The 17583-nt window shown below is 33.5% G+C and overlaps 1 protein-coding gene and 1 pseudogene across 1 annotated transcript; one reads left to right on the top strand and one right to left on the bottom strand.

Annotated features, from left to right (window-relative positions):
* Positions 1-5267: 5267 nt before the first annotated feature.
* LOC102604687 (psbP domain-containing protein 3, chloroplastic-like) lies at positions 5268-8848 on the bottom strand (annotated as a pseudogene).
* A 2580-nt stretch (positions 8849-11428) lies between these two features.
* On the top strand, positions 11429-15986 carry LOC102602676 (AT-rich interactive domain-containing protein 5-like). Its single transcript, XM_006362304.2, has 5 exons — positions 11429-12040; positions 12211-12347; positions 12436-12475; positions 12895-12947; positions 15907-15986. Exons 1-5 carry the CDS (start codon positions 11966-11968, stop codon positions 15962-15964), a joined length of 363 nt encoding a protein of 120 aa, XP_006362366.2. The 5' UTR covers positions 11429-11965; the 3' UTR covers positions 15965-15986.
* The last annotated feature ends 1597 nt before the right edge of the window (positions 15987-17583 follow it).

Raw genomic sequence — 17583 nt, 5'->3', positions numbered from 1 at the left:
GTGATGAAATCACAACTGTTATATCTAAAGGTAGCTAATAAATAGTAGATGAGACAACAATAAAAAGAACACCAAGAATTAACGAGGTTCGGCAAACTTTTGTTTTCTTTTGCCTACTCCTCGGACACAACCAACCAATATTTATTTCACTCCAAAAGAGTACAAGTGAAATACTACAAGAGAGAAAGAAGATCAAATGCCTTTGAAGATGAGAAGGCAAGTGAGAGGTGTGTTACAAATGAATTAGGAACTACCTATTTATAGGAGTGAATTCTTCCTATTGATGTCATCCATGACATCACAATGTGTCAAAATGTCAAGATTTACCTTGTGAAACCATTTTATGGTTCACCTAAATTTCACCTACAAAAGATGTTATCTTGACTTTTGTACCAATGAAGAATTATCTTCCTAACTACCAAATCTTCACATTTTGAATCTTGTCAAATTTAACAGAAATAACGTACTTAGATCATATATCAACATCTTTACGATCCCTCCATCTAAAAAGTTGCATGCATTCTCCTAAAATACGCCATAAACAAATTAAAGAAAAACAAAAACACAGAAACATACATAAAAGATCTCGAAATGATTTAGAGAGCATACACTATAGTGTGGACAAGACCAAAATCGTCGACCTGGATTGTGCTCCGACCATGAAGTTTGCATTGAAAGTAAGGCTCCATGTTTGCGTCGGAATTTCACTCACAACATCGGATCATTCTCACCATTACAAATACGAGTCAACAGTGCATTTGACATTTTCCTTCAAAACGTAATCACAAAATATCTTCATTACTCAAAACTAAATGAAATTAAGAAGAAATAAAACCTTGAAAAGTTTCAAATTAACCTTTTTCACTAGAAATTAAAAGAGAAACAAATTCCTACGTTATTAAGCTTGGAAAAGATGATGAATTCATAAAAGAGAGTACCAAAGTTTATAATGAAATCATCCGTCAAGAGAGGCACCAACGACTCTTTTTTGAGCTTTGTTTTGGGGGAAGATGATGAAAAGGAAGAAAATAATTAATTGATAAAGACAAATAGCAACACGTGTCACATTTAAATTGGTTATTTGCAGTGAAACGCTTCACACACCTCTTGTGCGTGTTCACAACCCAGGTGAGAGAATGGGTCAAAATGATCCTTTTATAACGATAATAGAAACTTTTGTGGGGGTACTAAGACGGTTGCAAAGTTAAGGTGATTTCTTTTTATAAATCTGGAACAACTTTAGTGATGACTTTATGTTTTTCTCTATATAATATGTATTTTCTATGTATAATTATTTATATTTATTATAAATATATATTATATATACGCTTTATACATATTTTATAAATTAAATGATCTTATGATTCGAACCGTAGTCATTCTATCCCCCAAAGGGTACTTCCAAGCTGCAAATTTCTAACCGATAGAAATCCGTTCACACATCATACATCATTTATTTGTTGAAAAATCAACAAAGTTGAAAGGTTTTTGTTTGTGGAAAAAATATATTTTGTAAAGTCCTCAAGTCAATTAGATTAGGACACCTTATAATTATATTAGCCGTAATTATTACGGTGGTATATACTTCCTCTGTCCCATATTATATAAACACTTTTTATTTTATATAATAATTAAAAAATCATTAATAGATTGATTAACTTTACTATTTTTCTCATATTAATTAGCCTCTTGAAAAAAAAAATTGAATATTCAAAATTGTAGGGACTAGAGGTAAACTGTAAAAAAATACAAATATTTTTAGTAAATAGCATTTTAATACATTTTTACCTATCTTTAGTTTAATTCAAAAATCTTCTCTACTTCTTAAAACTACATTAATTAAACGGAGGGATACATTGTTTCCTTTGTTTGTTGAATCAACCAAGTCAACAACTTTTTTTTATGCGGGGTTGTGTGTTGATGCAAGGAATAAGGGCTACTAGCTAGTCTTTTCGGAAACTACTGCTAAGCTTCAAAGTTACATAAATTTCCCTTATTTAGTGTGGGGACATTAGTAAAACGCTTAAGCGGTCTTAGCTCATACTATGAAAGAAAATGTATCTTCTTTGATCTTTTAGGCTTTTTTCAGGTAATGATGATATTTTTAGTGTGCGAAGTCGATTCTTGCTCGACTTCTGGGTGAGATCCACCTATCTTTCTTACTTATAACTAACAGAAAAGGGTATAGTTGGTTGATCCATCCTATTCTTGAAATAAACCACTCACACACTCCCTTTCCAAAAATAAATCAATACACCAAGCACTACACTAGGGGTGTGCATTCGGTTTTTCGATTTGATTTTGCAATATTCGATTTGAATTTTTTTGTTTTTGGTTTAGTAAAAGTGTATATATATACACATATAATTCGGTTTTTTTGGTTTTTATTTTTTAAAATTCAAAAACTAAACAAAGTAATTTATAAATCCAAAACCAATCTGAAAAACCAAAAAACCAATCAAAATAAAAATTCAATTTGATTATTCAATTTAATTCAAATAGTGCACACCCCTACGCTACACAATGATTTATTGGATTTGTTACTTCCTTTATAAATATGTTTTAAAATTTAGTCATGCATGTGATTGTTATTAATCTTACAAATCGAATCTAAAGAATTTTTTTGTAGAGAAGGCGGCTCTCTATTTTCTAATCATACATGACTATTAATAATTGAGTAACCTAGTTCACTAATGTCTTTTAAAAATCTTGATTATAAGCCCCTTAAATTTATTGGGTACTAATACCAAACATCATATATCTAGGAAATACTAGAAATAATTACTCCTTTCGCTTTAATTTATATGGCATTTTTGAAATTTTGAGATTCAAAAAGAAATATTTTCTTTGACCGTAGCTTTTCATAAGTCATTCAAATATTCTGAATTGTAAATTATTATCACTTATAGTACCTTTTATATAGTTTTTAGATATATAAATTAGTATGTTTCTAAACATTTAATGATTTCATATCCAAATTCATAGTCAAACTAAATAGGTTTGACTCTTGAAATTCATGTCACATGAATTAAGATAGAGAGAATGATAAAAGAAGCATGATTCAATATATATTAATATATCAATCAATTACTCATTATTCTCAAAAGACCTAACATGGCTTAGGAGTACATATATAAAATGAGTACGAGTTACAATATATTGCCACAGATATATAGATAATAGTGTATATACACTTCGAGGAAGTGTGGAAAACGAAAGGCGTTTTGTGGTCATCCATGAGTGATCATCATTTGTGAATATTTTTTATTTGTTAGAATCCTAACAACTTGGAGTGGATACTCCACATGTTTTAGCAACTCTTTGGGCATTAGGAGAGTTGACATATTGCTTAAGGCTTGGATTCTTGAGATATCCACAAAGACAAGGCTTTTGCTCTCTCAACTTAATGCAACATGCCGAAGAGGGTGGTTGTGATGACATAATCGCCCCGGCACATGGAAATAACTCTGTAACACTGCATGTCACGGCCTCCGTGACAAGCAATTCACTAAGAAAAAGGACTAAGAATATTGCAACAAAATTACTTCTCTGCTTCATATTTTGGAGAAATTTGAGTAATGGTAAAGGTGGAGAGCTTGTGAATGATAGGGTTTCAATTTATAGTGGAAAAGTTGAATAAAGTTGGCAATTCCACTACTATGGAAAAAATGACACCAATTGGGCCACATTGTTGACTTATTTTTTATTATTGGCCTATAATTGATGGTGAAAAATGTATATAAGTTTATATTATTAGAGTTGGTGCTTTGGGCAATAAATATTAGGTCAGTGGGGCCTCACTAAACGTACAATCATGTCTCCACCGAAAGGAGATGTAATTTCTGAGTGGGTGCGGTATTTGATCAAGTTTTTTTCATACAATTTGAACATATAGATTTTCAAAGTAAAAAGTAAATATGAAAATTTAAAGTTGTGTTGTATTTGTTTATGAATACAAATTGAAGTCAATTTTAACTTCTTGTGAATAATTTGAATTAAAAAATATGGCTAAATCTGATTTTCGGAGTTCAACTGCAAAAAAAAAGAAAAAAAGAATCATGGGCTAGCTATTTATCGATATGTATGAAATATACAAACTATCAAAGTATATTTATTATATAAATAATATATAATATGTATTTTCTATGTGTAATTATGTATATTTAATAATAAAATATACCTTATATATACGTTTTGTACATATTTTATAAATTAAATGATTTTATGATTCTAATTATTCTATTTCTCAAAGGTAACTTCCAAGCTGAAAAGTTCTAACCGATGGAAATCCGTTCACACATCATACATCATTCATTTGTTGAAAAATCAGCAAAGTTGAAAGGTTTTTGTTTGCACGTCTTTCTTGAAGTATATATTTTGAAAAAAGGCACTACTCACTATTAGTTCTTGGGCTTAAAAAGTCCTCAAGTCAATTAGATTAGGACACCTTGTTATTATATTAGGCATAATTTGTCACAATTCAAAAAAATGGGTGTGATGGCACTCGTTTAATCTTATCAAGACAAGTCAGCCTAAAACCCAATAATACGAAAGAAATATAGAAATAAACTAATAATAATATAAGCTCGAAAACTTAGTCATTTTCAAATACCCCCAAAACTTGATTGTCACGACTCACGTGTACAAGCCACTAATGTATAATAACAGAGTTTGTAAGATAAATACAAGTCTCAATGTTTTTATCTCTAGAATAAAACAAAACATAAGTAAGGATAAGAGGCCCGCCGGGATGACAAGCAACTACCTTTCAAGTGTCCACATAAAGCCTCAGATGTAGATAGAAGAAGACCACTCAGCAAGCAGAAGTGAGTACCAAACAACACGGTACTCAGCAAGCAACCCACTAAAACAATGTAAAGCTAGCTAGAAAACGAGAACTCCTTTCATCCCAACCGAACCACCACAACTACAACCTGCATAGAAATCAGCTCAATCTAACTGTTCACAATATACAGTTCACAAGGTTTGATTGCCACAGTCTAACAATTACATTTTACCAAATCACAAGTGTCAAGACAAGTATCAAGATCATCAATGACAAATATCAAAGTTAAATTCATCAATCTCAAGTATCACATTATTCAATCACAAGTATCAAGTCAAGTTCATTAATCTCAAGTATCACATTATTCAATCACAAGTATCAAGTCAAGTTCATCAATCTCAAGTATCACATCATTCAATCACGAGTATCAAGTCATTAATCACAATAATCAAGTTCATCTATAAAAAGTATCAATGGGGACTCATAGGGAACACCCATAGTCCATGTATCCACCGGCAATGATCTCAGCATCAATAACACTTGCCTGCAATGCCATTGGCATAAATAACACTCGCATGCAATGACCTCGACATCAATAATACTCGCCGGCAATGACCTTGTCATCAACAAAACACACCAATAATGACCACGACATCAATGACACTCGCCGGTAACAACCTCGACATCATACCACTTGCCAGTAATGACCTCGACATCAATAACACTTGTTGACAATGACCTCGGCATCAATAACACTCGTCGACAATGACCTCAACAACAATAACACTCACCGATAATGATCTCGTTATTAATAACGCTCACTGATAATGACCTCGGCATCAATAATACTTGCCGACAATGACCTCAACATCAATAATAATACAACTCATCACAGTGTTTTAGAACCGATGCAAATAGACATGTTCATACAATAATGAGGAAATGAAAAATTCAAGTAATTCACATCCACAATAATACTATCAAAGTATTTCATCAACGACCAATTTAATATCAACACTCAAGGCAATTCACACAACTCAATACAACATTATTAACAAGTTGCCTTTTCATTAACCCTGTTTCTATCATTAAGATTGTTCAATTTGAGCATTTATCCCATCACATCATTTCTATTACTCCCCAACACATACAAGAAAGAGAATTCAATATTCTATAAACTTTAACAAGGTTAAGAAGTTCACTTGCCTTAATCAATCACAAATCAATCAAAGACTTGAGTCTTTTCCTTTCGAACGATATCCAAATCAACACAATCTAGTGAAACAAGTATTCACAATGAGATTTTGGAACTAACAACACTCATATCAAGAAATTCGAATAAATGGGTCAAATTGGCTCAAAAACCCGATTTCAAATGGAAAGTTTGAATCTGAAAATTGTTACTTGGATAAGTTATCCAAAACATTTAGAACTCAAAGGTAAAAATCATTTCGAAAATGAAGTTAGATTCAACCCAAAATCATGAATTTATCAAATTCCTTCGACCTTTTCAAGTGGGAGTAACATTCTATTTTAATCATCAAAATAATTCATTAATCAATGGGGTTTACGATGTAGAAATCGTTACCCAAAAGTTGAATCTTGAAAACCCTTTTGAAATCATCCATAACCAAGCTCTTAATATTCAAAACTGGTGAAATAAGGTTGAAATCCTGATTTTTGCAAAACACTCTCTTTGGCAAAAATTGCTCATTGCGATTGCGACCCAAGGCCTCACGATCGCAATGGGTAAGAGGGTCAACTCCTTAAAGTCAACCATCACAATCCCGACTAGCACTCACGCGATCTCGTTGACCAACACACAGACCCTATGCGATTGTGAGAAAGGTCTTGTGCTCGCGATGAACAACATACCGGGCACTAGAAAATAGAAACCAGCAAATCACACAAGATATAAATTTTCAAATAGACCCTGGGGATTCGTTCGAAACCCTGAGTACACAACCAAATATGTTACTCGACGTTCTAAAATCAATAGAATCGTCGAAACATGAATCTGATGTCTCCTTGACCCAAAACCCATGAAAGTCACAAAAGGCAAATATAACGCCTAAAATGGCCAAATCAATCTCGGGGCTTTGAGAATTCAACTAGGATCTTTTCTAGGCCTAAAATCACCCCTGAATCCAACGGAACTGTTAGAAATTCAATCTAAGCATTCAACCCCGAATATTGACCAAAGTCACCTCAAAGGGTAAAATCTTAACAATTTCCAACTTAGGACCTCAAATCCACAAAAAGACTCCGAGTCTGAAATTGACAACTCTCTTAGATCAATTTTCACATTTCTGGACTGATGAAATTGACGGAATTTCATTCTGAAACTTGAAACTCCGAAAGAAATCGAAGATCACTTTTTAACAACTTTAGCCTTTTAAACTCAAAAACTTTCATAACACCCAACTTTTTACTCAAAACTCGAAACCAATTTTAAAATCCAGTCAGAAGTGACTCAGGACCAATATCGGGAGGGGTAAAATGATAATTTCACTTAAAATTCTAAAAATAACCAACCTAAACCATTACATAATTATTATGGTGGTCTATATACATCTTATAATTATATAAACTTGTTAATTTGTCATAACGCATAATTAATACAATGTAATTTGTATGTGTCAAATCAAAAGTACATATAAGCCAAGAGTGAAAATCAGCCAAAATTCATAAGTTAATTATAACTCACACCTAGGGTTGTTCATGATTATGGTTAAAAAATAAAATTGAACCGCAATCCGAACCGAATTGATTAAAAAATCCGATAGTTGGTGTGGTTTGGTTAGGTTTGGTTTTAAATTTTGAAAACCGATACTATTTGGTTTGGTTTTGCTAAAAAAACCGCAAAAAATTCAAACCAAACCATGAAATTATATATAAAAATTTATAATTATTTAAATTTTAATTAACTTAAGACTTAACTTTATCATTTCTCAAGCCCAACACTTAAATTTTAGCCGAACTATTAAAACTCTAAGACGAAGTTCATCAAAATATATTACTTTAATCATTACCTACCCTACGCCACATTATATAGTCTATCGATCTCTTCATCATCCTCAAGCCAAGTAAGTTTAATGTGTGTCTTTTTGCTTCGTTTAGCTGACCTGTCCAGTGAGAGTATACAGTCTGTTGTAAATCCCATTGTCTGCTATCCCAAGCACTGAAATAGATGTCTGGGACTTTCACCGGGATTTTGGAGAGTGTACTCGATGTAATACAACCCTGATTAATAAGAGTGACAATTATCAACGGCTCAAAAGATTGAACGTCCTTACATCATGTGCAAGTATAAACTCCTAAACATTGAAGCAGAGGCACAACTACTTCAGTGAGATAAACTCACTTAGTTTCTTAAATGGCAGAGGCGGATTCAAGATTTTAAGTTTACGTGTTCTAAACTCTAGGAATGAGAGTTTTTCTTCTTGACTTAACGAAAATCATTTCATAATAGCACTTTCCAATTGTGTAGGCACAATAGTATGCATTCCATTTCATGGCTTTATGAATAGATCACTATTCGATTTATAAGCAAACCTCAAATAACCATTACATCAAGGCAAGTTTTAGCGAGTGTTTTAGATTGTGTTATATACCTTTAGAAGCTTTGCTATCTCTGAGTTTTGCTTTCACTCCTGGCGGTCTTTGCCAGCTTCTGTCTAATCCACTAACCTGTTAAAAATCATTGAGGACCGAAGTAAGAACGCCAAATGAAGCATTAAAAGAAGAAGGAACGGAGAGTTTTTTATAAAAGTTGGGATGGATTAAACCGCACCAGATTCTCAGAAAAAGCATCAACTTTCCCGAAAGATTCCAACTTGGTGAAATCAGCACCAAGGCTTGTGATTACAATGCTGACTAAAACAACAGATGATCGAGTTCATATACACAACAATTTAATAAAGCTCAAATGAATCGATCCATCACCAATGTCAAACTAATACCATTTGAGTTAGAAGCTTCTGGAGGATAGAAAGCTAAGAGTGACCTTACTCCATCACCTATTTGCCAATCTGCAAGTAATTCTTCATTTGTTAACATCATTTTCTTCTCAATCTCTTCGTGTTAGAGCAACCTCTTTATTCCTTGACAGAGATCATCTCTTCTCAAGAACTATGAATTTAAAAGTTTTACGTCTCAATATCTAAGCCAAAAAGATCCTATATTTGTTAACAATGCTGTCTGGAGAAACAATTGGATCTATCAATGGGGAATGGACTGTTTAAAACGAATAGGAAAGAAAGAGAAAAACTAGTATGAAGAAAGTCATGTTGGGAGCGTCACCCCATAATAGGTTCTGCAGTACGCCATTTGGATTTAGTTGGAGCTCCAATGGGGCACTGGGTGGTAAACCAAAAAAAGAAAGAGAAAACTAGTAAGGACAGCAATGCACTTTGTAGGTTAGCCTATACGACTCTCTCTGAATGTGGGATATTTCGTGTACTCAGCTGTCCTTTGCGATATTGTATTTATTGCTTCACAAAGAAAGATGGCGATAAAGCTCAAATAGCTGATTTAAGGTCCTAAGGAGAATACAAATATATATAATCAAAACTTGAGCATCAAATTCTTTGAGGTTCAGAATTTGGGTATATGATATTTGCACCAACGTCTTATTTTTATCAAACAAATCCATGTAGTTTTGGTATATAACAATATAAAATTTGATGTACCACAAACATGAATTATATATCAAAAGACTCAAAACATCGAGAGGATTTCATATCTAAATTTTGGTACTATTTATTGGTGATTTTGAGCTGATCGAGTTTGAATAGTCAATGTATACTTCATGTATAGTCTATGTAAACTTCATATATAATGAAACTATATTTAGTTTTTTGAGTATATCTTCATGTATAGATACGTTATATGACTTTTAACAACCTGCTCCATATTAGTATATATATAGTCAATGTATACTTTCAATGATTTTTTAATTATATGACTATATTTATTGTAAAATCATATCATATATATATATAAAAGAGAACCTTAGGCCCGCCTATGTGGCGCCACCACAAACCAAAATTCTCTTTTAATTTATTTATTTACAAAACTAGCTTTTTCCTTTCATGAAAAGTTGTGAAATTTATGAAAAGTTGTGACTTTTATGAAAAGTTGCGACTTTAATGAAGAGTTGCGACTTTTATGAAATATTGTGACTATTATGAAAGGTTGTGACCTTTTCCGAAGGGTTGCAACTTTTTCAAATAGTTGTAACCTTTCCGATAAGGCATAATATTGTTCACACTACCTTTTGTTGTCTATAAATAGAGGGATCTCCTCTCATTTTAAAACAACGAAAATTCTGAACCTCTTCTTCTTCTTCTTCTTTCTTCTTCACAATGACATATTTGTGTACTTTGCTCCTGTTGAGTGGCTCACTAACACCATTGCTTATATTACAGATCCTGACACGTATTTTTACAGTCATTAATTTATGTTTATGTTATTAAGGATAAATGATAAGATATAATAATTTTCATTTTCCTTTGCATTATTAATGTTTGTTACTACATAATCTTGTATGTAAGATAATATAGTGTTTTAGTTTTAATGACTTATAGGTTTTAACTATTATTTTATAAATTCCATGATATTAAATTCCCGCACAAAGCGTGGGTAATTTTACTAGTAATTACTAATTTATTATATTTAATTGAAATTATTCCTAAAATATATTAAAAAGACCAAAATAAAACATTACTAGTAAATTAAGTACCATTTTAGTCATTTTCTCAAAAAGTCTCACATAAAGACAAGAATTAACTCATATCCTACTCACATTCTTCAGTTACTTAGTGCCAAAAATATTTGAAGAAGCAAAAGCCACCATTGGAGTGTTAAGCTCACGATTGTTTCCTTCTTTGTTAAGCTACTTTGCTTCATCAACCTCCGATTTCGATTGCAGATTCGTACCTGTTGCTGAATTTGATGGATTCCTGTAAGTTTTTTTTACTCATCGGCATTAGTTGTTTATCTGTTGAATGTTGCTCTGTTTTTGAAAAAAATGTAAAAACTAAACACATTTGAGATGTGGATGAAGTTTTGATGTTTTTTTCCAGTGAATTGGTCGGCGGGAGGACCTTTTTTTAGTTTTCATTCTGTTTAGAGTTGAACATACGGGGATGAAAAACAAGATTTTTTTATTCTGTTTGTTTTTGTATCCTGAATTTTGTTTTGATGAAACTAGGGTTTAGCTAATAGATTTTATACGTAAGGAAGTTTGGCCATGAAAACTGAGAGAATTTGAAAAGAAGGTAAATTGAAAATCGGAGTTGTGTTTGGTTGTGAATATAAATTGGAGTTGTTTCTGAGTTTTTGTGAGTGATTTGGAGGGAAAAAAGTGAAAACAACTTAAATTTTAAGTTATTCATGAATTTTGAAATGAAGTTATAGAATGAAATTAGATATGAAAAAAGTGAAAACAACTTGAATTTGAAATAAAGGTATGAAATTTGTAGATAATCATTTAACTAGTGTAATGAGTGATGCATATCAATTTTTTTTTAAAGTTATTTCTTCCCTTTCCTTTTTCTTGAGGAGATGAGTATTATAATGCCGAAATTTGATACATATGATATGCTGTATGTGACTAGTTGTCAGAATGGATAAGGGTGATGTAGAGATGCTGGACGTTGAAACGAATGTCCCTGCTAGTGATGTCCTTGTGTCCAATGATTCACCGATCAAGTACGAAAATGGTGTTAAGACTAGCAAAAGCAATGATGAGGACAAGACACATGATCAGAGTGATTCAAAGGGAGAGGACTCGAAGAATGCTAGAAGTGAGACAGAGGACCAGCTCAACTCTAAGAGTCAGCCAGAGGCACACGACAATGTGGTGCTGGAGAACAAAACACCTACTATTGATGCTGGAACGGATGATATGGTAAGTGGCTACGTGAAGGTGACTGATGATGAAGTACAGAATATTGATGAAGGAGAAGTGAATGATGTTCATCAGAGTGAGAAAATGATCTATGAGGTCAATCAGAATGGGAATAATTTGCTGGTTGATAGATCAGTGGATCCTCAGATAAAGACAAATGCTACAACTGTTACCACTGATGGTGATGCTAGGTCGGACGAGTTTCCGAAAGTGACATCGAAGTTACGGATTTTTCTATTGGAAAAGCGCCAGAACCAGCTAGTCCAATGTTTCTGATCAATCCTGCAACTGCAAATGCTGGACAACATAGTGGGGAAGCATCTGAGAATATTTCTGCAATGGTACATACTCTAATATACCTTTGGAGTCCTTTTTGCTATGTTATTTGGTCCTTGGGATAAAATAATTCATTTTAAAGTACTAAACTTTTAACTATGTGAAATTGTTGGAAGCCAATTTTTTATATAGTGTGCAATTGTTTTTAAAATGATCATTTGTTTTCTAATTTTAGATGGCTGATGGTGAGGATGATGAATGCTCCCCTGAGGATCAAGCTGCATTTATAGGAAAACTAGGCACCTTTTACCGGGAGAAGGCGATGGAATTTAAACTACCTAAGTTTTATGGTCATCCGCTTAATTGCCTAAAGTAAGTGTGTCATGGTTTTATCATTGAGCCTTTTTATTTTCATCTTGTTCCTAGTACATATTATATCTTGTCATGTTCTTCGTGCTAGGTTATGGAGATCTGTGATCAGATTAGGTGGCTATGATCGGGTAAGCCTTTTATTTTGCACTTGTATTTTACTTTTTTAATTGAACCAAGAACTGTAGAGGATATTAGTCACTTCCCCAAAATGTCAGCTAATCAGAAGAAATGGGTCAACAATCGAGTGCTATAAGTCAAGGAATAATTTATGGATTAACTATGATCTTGTTCACACAACCGTGTGTAAAGCATCCCTGGAGGGCTATGTTTCTCTTTCCAAATATCACAGTGTGAACCTCGAGTTGTTAGAGAGGGTATTCTTAATTTATTTCTAAGAAATAAGCAATATAGCTCAGTGGTTGTATATTTTCTTCTGTTACTAGGTTGATTAATTAATGATGCAATATGCTATGAGTCTGTGAGATGAATTTTATGTTATTCCCATGTACTTTTGATGGTGTACTATTAAGCTACTTTATCTCTGTAGGTAACTGGATTCAAATTGTGGCAGCAAGTGGGAGACTCCTTTAATCCCCCCAAGTGAGCATTTAGTTGGACCTGGTTATTTCTGTTTTTCTGGCAACTTGATATGAATATTTATCCTTTACTCGTCAAACATCAACTTTCCCAATATATACTATGTAAGGGAGATGTTGTCTGTCATTGTTTTATGATGATGTGCCAAGATTTTGAAGTTTACTTCTGTTGTTTTGGATGTGAAATGTTACGATATATTTTGGGAACATGTGAGAGGAATAAGTTGCTTGATTGCTAGAACAGTATATCAGAAGGTGGTAAAAGAACAATTGTTCATGAACTGTATAAAACCTTAATAACTACTCCCGTTGTTTCAAATGTTTGTCTAGTTTTGACTTGACATAGACTTTAAGAAAGTAATTTGAATCTTGTAGCCTTGGATCAAAATAGCACTTGTTCCAGTTGTTTTACTTAAAATTATAACAATTTTGTCGAAATACAGAATTATATGAATTAGGGAGAAACTCCATGAAAGGAAAATTAATGACTCATATAAATCGCTTAGTGGGAAATGTCCCGAAGAAATCCAACGAGTAACATAATCTTGTTATATAGAAAAGAGTAACTATTGCCTTTTTCTGATGAATCGTACAGTTTTATGATTTCATCGACTAAAAAGGTTATCAAATGAATGGTAATTACGGTAAAGATATGGCACCTGGACGCAACTCAACCCCAGCTCAAGAGTGGTGGTTTGTCCATTTCCTATAAAGAGTGCAATTTCTCATCCCACTTCCAATGTGAGATTTCTTAACATTCCCCCATACGTTCAAACCTCAACTAGAATGTGAACTGTTATAAATGGGGACCCAACATCGGTGAACAACAACTAGATGAGTCTAACTCTAATACCATATAAAGATATGACACCGGAGTAAACCTCAACCTCAAAAGCTAGCTCATGAGGGGAGGTTTGTCCAAGTCCATATAAGGAGTCCAATTTTCCATTCCTCTTCTGATGTGGGATTTTTTAACAATTACAATTGAAATTATCGAAAAGGAAATGTGAGTTAATGTATGCTAAAGGTTGAAAGTATCATAAAAAAGACTTTAAAAATAAGAGCCCCTTAATTACATAATTTTAAATGGAAATCGGGAATTGAATTCATTATAAGATCTATTTATCCTTTTTAGAAGATAGTATGCTGCCACTCAGGCTCGAGCCGATATGCATTAACACTTCTTCCTAACGGCAGTGTGTCTACCAATTTAACCATAGCGGCTTGTCTTGAACTCATAATAGCATATGAATAAGCAATTGTCCAGATTGAGTAAGCTATTTTAGTTTAGTAATGACTCAAATAGATCAATGACAGTAAAGAGTTGTTCAAATAAGAATTTTAGGTTTTAGGTTCATTTTAGATTTGAGTTTAGATAAACCAAAGATGCGTAGAATGTACCAAAATGTCCTTAATCTTGTGGCCTTGAACATGTCATATGAGTTGTGACACGTTGAAATTAAGAATTGCCAAAAAAGGGAAGAGGCATTCTTTTCTTTGAACTTGGTAACTTTGGAAGGAGGCATTCTTTTTATAGAGGAGAGAGTATTAAAACTACTAAGATTGAAAATACAAAGAAAACATGAAGTGCTTTTGTAAAAATAACAAATAGATTCCAACATCAAGCTATAAGCTTAGTTGCTCAGACTCTACTTATGACACGTTGAAATTAAGAATTGCCAAAAAAGGGAAGAGGCATTCTTTTCTTTGAACTTGGTAACTTTGGAAAGAGGCATTCTTTTTATAGCGCGGAGAGTATTATAACTACTAAAATTGAAAATAGGAAGAAAACATGAAGTGCTTTAGCAAAAATATCAACATAGATTCCAACATCAAGCTATAAGCTAAGTTGCTCGGACTCTTCACTTTTGGTGCCACACCTTTGTCGACACGACATGGGTGTGGGATCCGTGTCCAATTTGGTCAACCAATTTTGGGTGCTTTGACCAAAATAGATGGGGCAAGTGTGGACAATTTTAATGATTATCTTTAGTCAATACAAAAGCTAAGGTGAAATTGAAGAAAATGAAATTCCTTTTAACTAGAAATTTCTATGTCACTCATTTTCCGTTAATCTCCTTCCATATTCTCCTCAAGTTCTCCCGCAATATCTCATAATTTAGGTTTTCTAACTCTTCTTTTAGTTATTTTAATGAAATACCTTTTATCTAGAATCCCCGCACCCATATCCCTACATGGATTCATATCCCCGAATCATATCATGAAGGATCCAACATCTAGATCCGCACCCGTATTGGACACCCGCACCGAGTCCGAGCAACTTAGGTGATAAGTGCTAAGAAACATACACCACATTAACAACAAACAACAACATACCCAAGGACCAACATGGGCTATGGTGCACTGGTGGGAGTGTTTCACCCTAAACCAGAGGTCTCGAGTTCGAGCCCTGGGTATGCAGAAAATTCTGTTGGGAGCGCCACCCCTGAATGGGTCATGCAGTGCGCTATTCGGATTTAGTTGGAGCTGCAATGTGGACTCCGGACACCGTATGGAAAACCAAAAAAAAAAAAAAAACAACATACCCAAGGAATGCTGCATCTTTCTTTCTGTTAGGTCTTGGTCAAATATAGAGGACCAGGGATCTTATACACGTATCTGAGTGGTGGCAATTGGTTCTGGAGTTAAGCACGCAGGGACTTGAAGCCTAAAATATTTACAAATGTTTCTGAATAGGGAGTCTAAACTTTATGAGATACTGACGGGATGCTTCCTTATGCTAGATTTGCTCAATCTGAAATGAGTGTCGATGTCTGATGTCTCTAATTAGATGAGCAACTTAGAATAAAGAATGGGGTTGTAATGAGCGAGATATCTTTTGATGGTTGTAATGAGCAAGATATAATCAACTGAATATATAAGACAATACCAATGCCTTCTATCTACTATTATACGACTTTCTCTAAATGCCTTTTTGGGGCTCTGATAATCTTCTTTCTCAGGACTTGCACTACTGTTTCTTGGACATTCCGCAGCTTCTATGAGAAGGTAATAACCTGAAGTTATCTTCCCTTGATAGTTTTTAGCATGTTTTGACTATTGTCCACCATGCCGCTAATATTTGGTATAAGGTGAGTTTCTGGGACCTGAATTATGTTGCCTTGTTAATGGGTAGGTGGTTTGCGATGTTATCTCTCATGTGGGTTGTATGGAAGGAGAGGGGGAGAGTGTTTGAAGGGATAGAAATTGATTTTGTAAATGTAAGGATTAGTCTTTTTATCTCTAGTTTCATTTTTGGTGCACCTATGAGGTCCCTGCTTGTATAGATGATTGAATGTCTTTTGTAGAGGACCATATTTTTGTATAGTTTCACTATTTCTTGGTATACGGCTTGTATACAGGATTTTCCTCAATCATTAACAAATTATTTAACCTTATCAAAAAAATTGGTGGGTGCTTTGTGAAGTATTAACTTAGAAAACTTTTACTAACAACCCGTCTTTTGTGGCCTATAAAGTCACTTGAATAGTTTGTGTTTGCTTCTTTTCACTTTCGTGGTTCTGCTTTTCTTCTTTTTTAAAGACGGTTTCATTACATCTTTGATTTTGCAATTGGATATATGACTGTGAGATGGCAGCTGGAAATGCCAAACTTAGATGTTTAAGTTTAATAAAGAACTTCATCTCCATGCATCTATGCTTATATAGTGATTCTGAATAGAATTTGTTCTAAAACGTTATCTGCCTCTTACTTTTTTTTCTGTACATTCTATTATCTCATGATTTCTCTGTATGTTAGTTACTTCTACCATATGAAAGGCATAGGACACAAAACGTAGAGCTTCAACTTCCTATTGCTCCTGATTCTTGGGGTGTTAACAATGAGGTAACACTGTGTTTACATTGTTGTTATGTGATGTATCTTCACATCTGCTGTATGTTGTACACCTTTTAATTGATATATGGGGAAGCCTATTACCCTAAGTAGTTGAATCATCGACGTATTTTGACTTTGATCAAGTTCTCAAAGTTGATCATGGAGATCCTTCTTTAGTTGACATAGACAGAAATAAGTATGGCCTTACTTTGGGATAAGGGCCACTAGGAAAAGACTTTTTTTAAGTAAGGAGCAACTCGATTTAAGATTGCCATATATGGTTGTGCCCATGTGTAGCTAAAGTTTCTATTTGTTATTGTGCACAATGTATAACTAATTTTTTTTAAAAAAAAAAAAAAAACTAACTCTAGCATGCTTATGGTTGACTATTTTGAAGGAAAGGAACAACAGTTGCTTTGAAGACATAGCTGACTCAATTCAAATTGCATACTTTTGCTTTCTTTTGGTGTAAACTGTAAAGAGGAATTTGTATTCAGGTTCTATTAAGCACCAGGGACAAAATGAAGTGGAGCACCCAATGAAAGCTGCAGAAACTGAAACATCTAAGCCGTAAGTCGTACTTTATATTGATCCTTTCTTCTAATGTTTTTATCTCTCAAGTCAATCTTAAGTTATTTTGATGAAATCTAGAATGTTTCATTACAAATGCTAGTGGTACTTCATTTATTTTGCATTACATCATTTGAATAGATATCTTGTACACGGGCAGTTTTTATCACCCAAAAGAAAAAGAGTACTAGGAACTTCAGTAGTATTTCTCTATCTCTCTCTGTTTTTGGTTC

The sequence above is a fragment of the Solanum tuberosum genome, unplaced genomic scaffold (genome assembly GCF_000226075.1).
Source record: "Solanum tuberosum cultivar DM 1-3 516 R44 unplaced genomic scaffold, SolTub_3.0 scf00391, whole genome shotgun sequence".
Lineage (NCBI taxonomy): Eukaryota > Viridiplantae > Streptophyta > Magnoliopsida > Solanales > Solanaceae > Solanum > Solanum tuberosum.
Note: the sequence above shows the minus strand (reverse complement) of the source record. Positions and strands in the feature narration are given on the sequence as shown.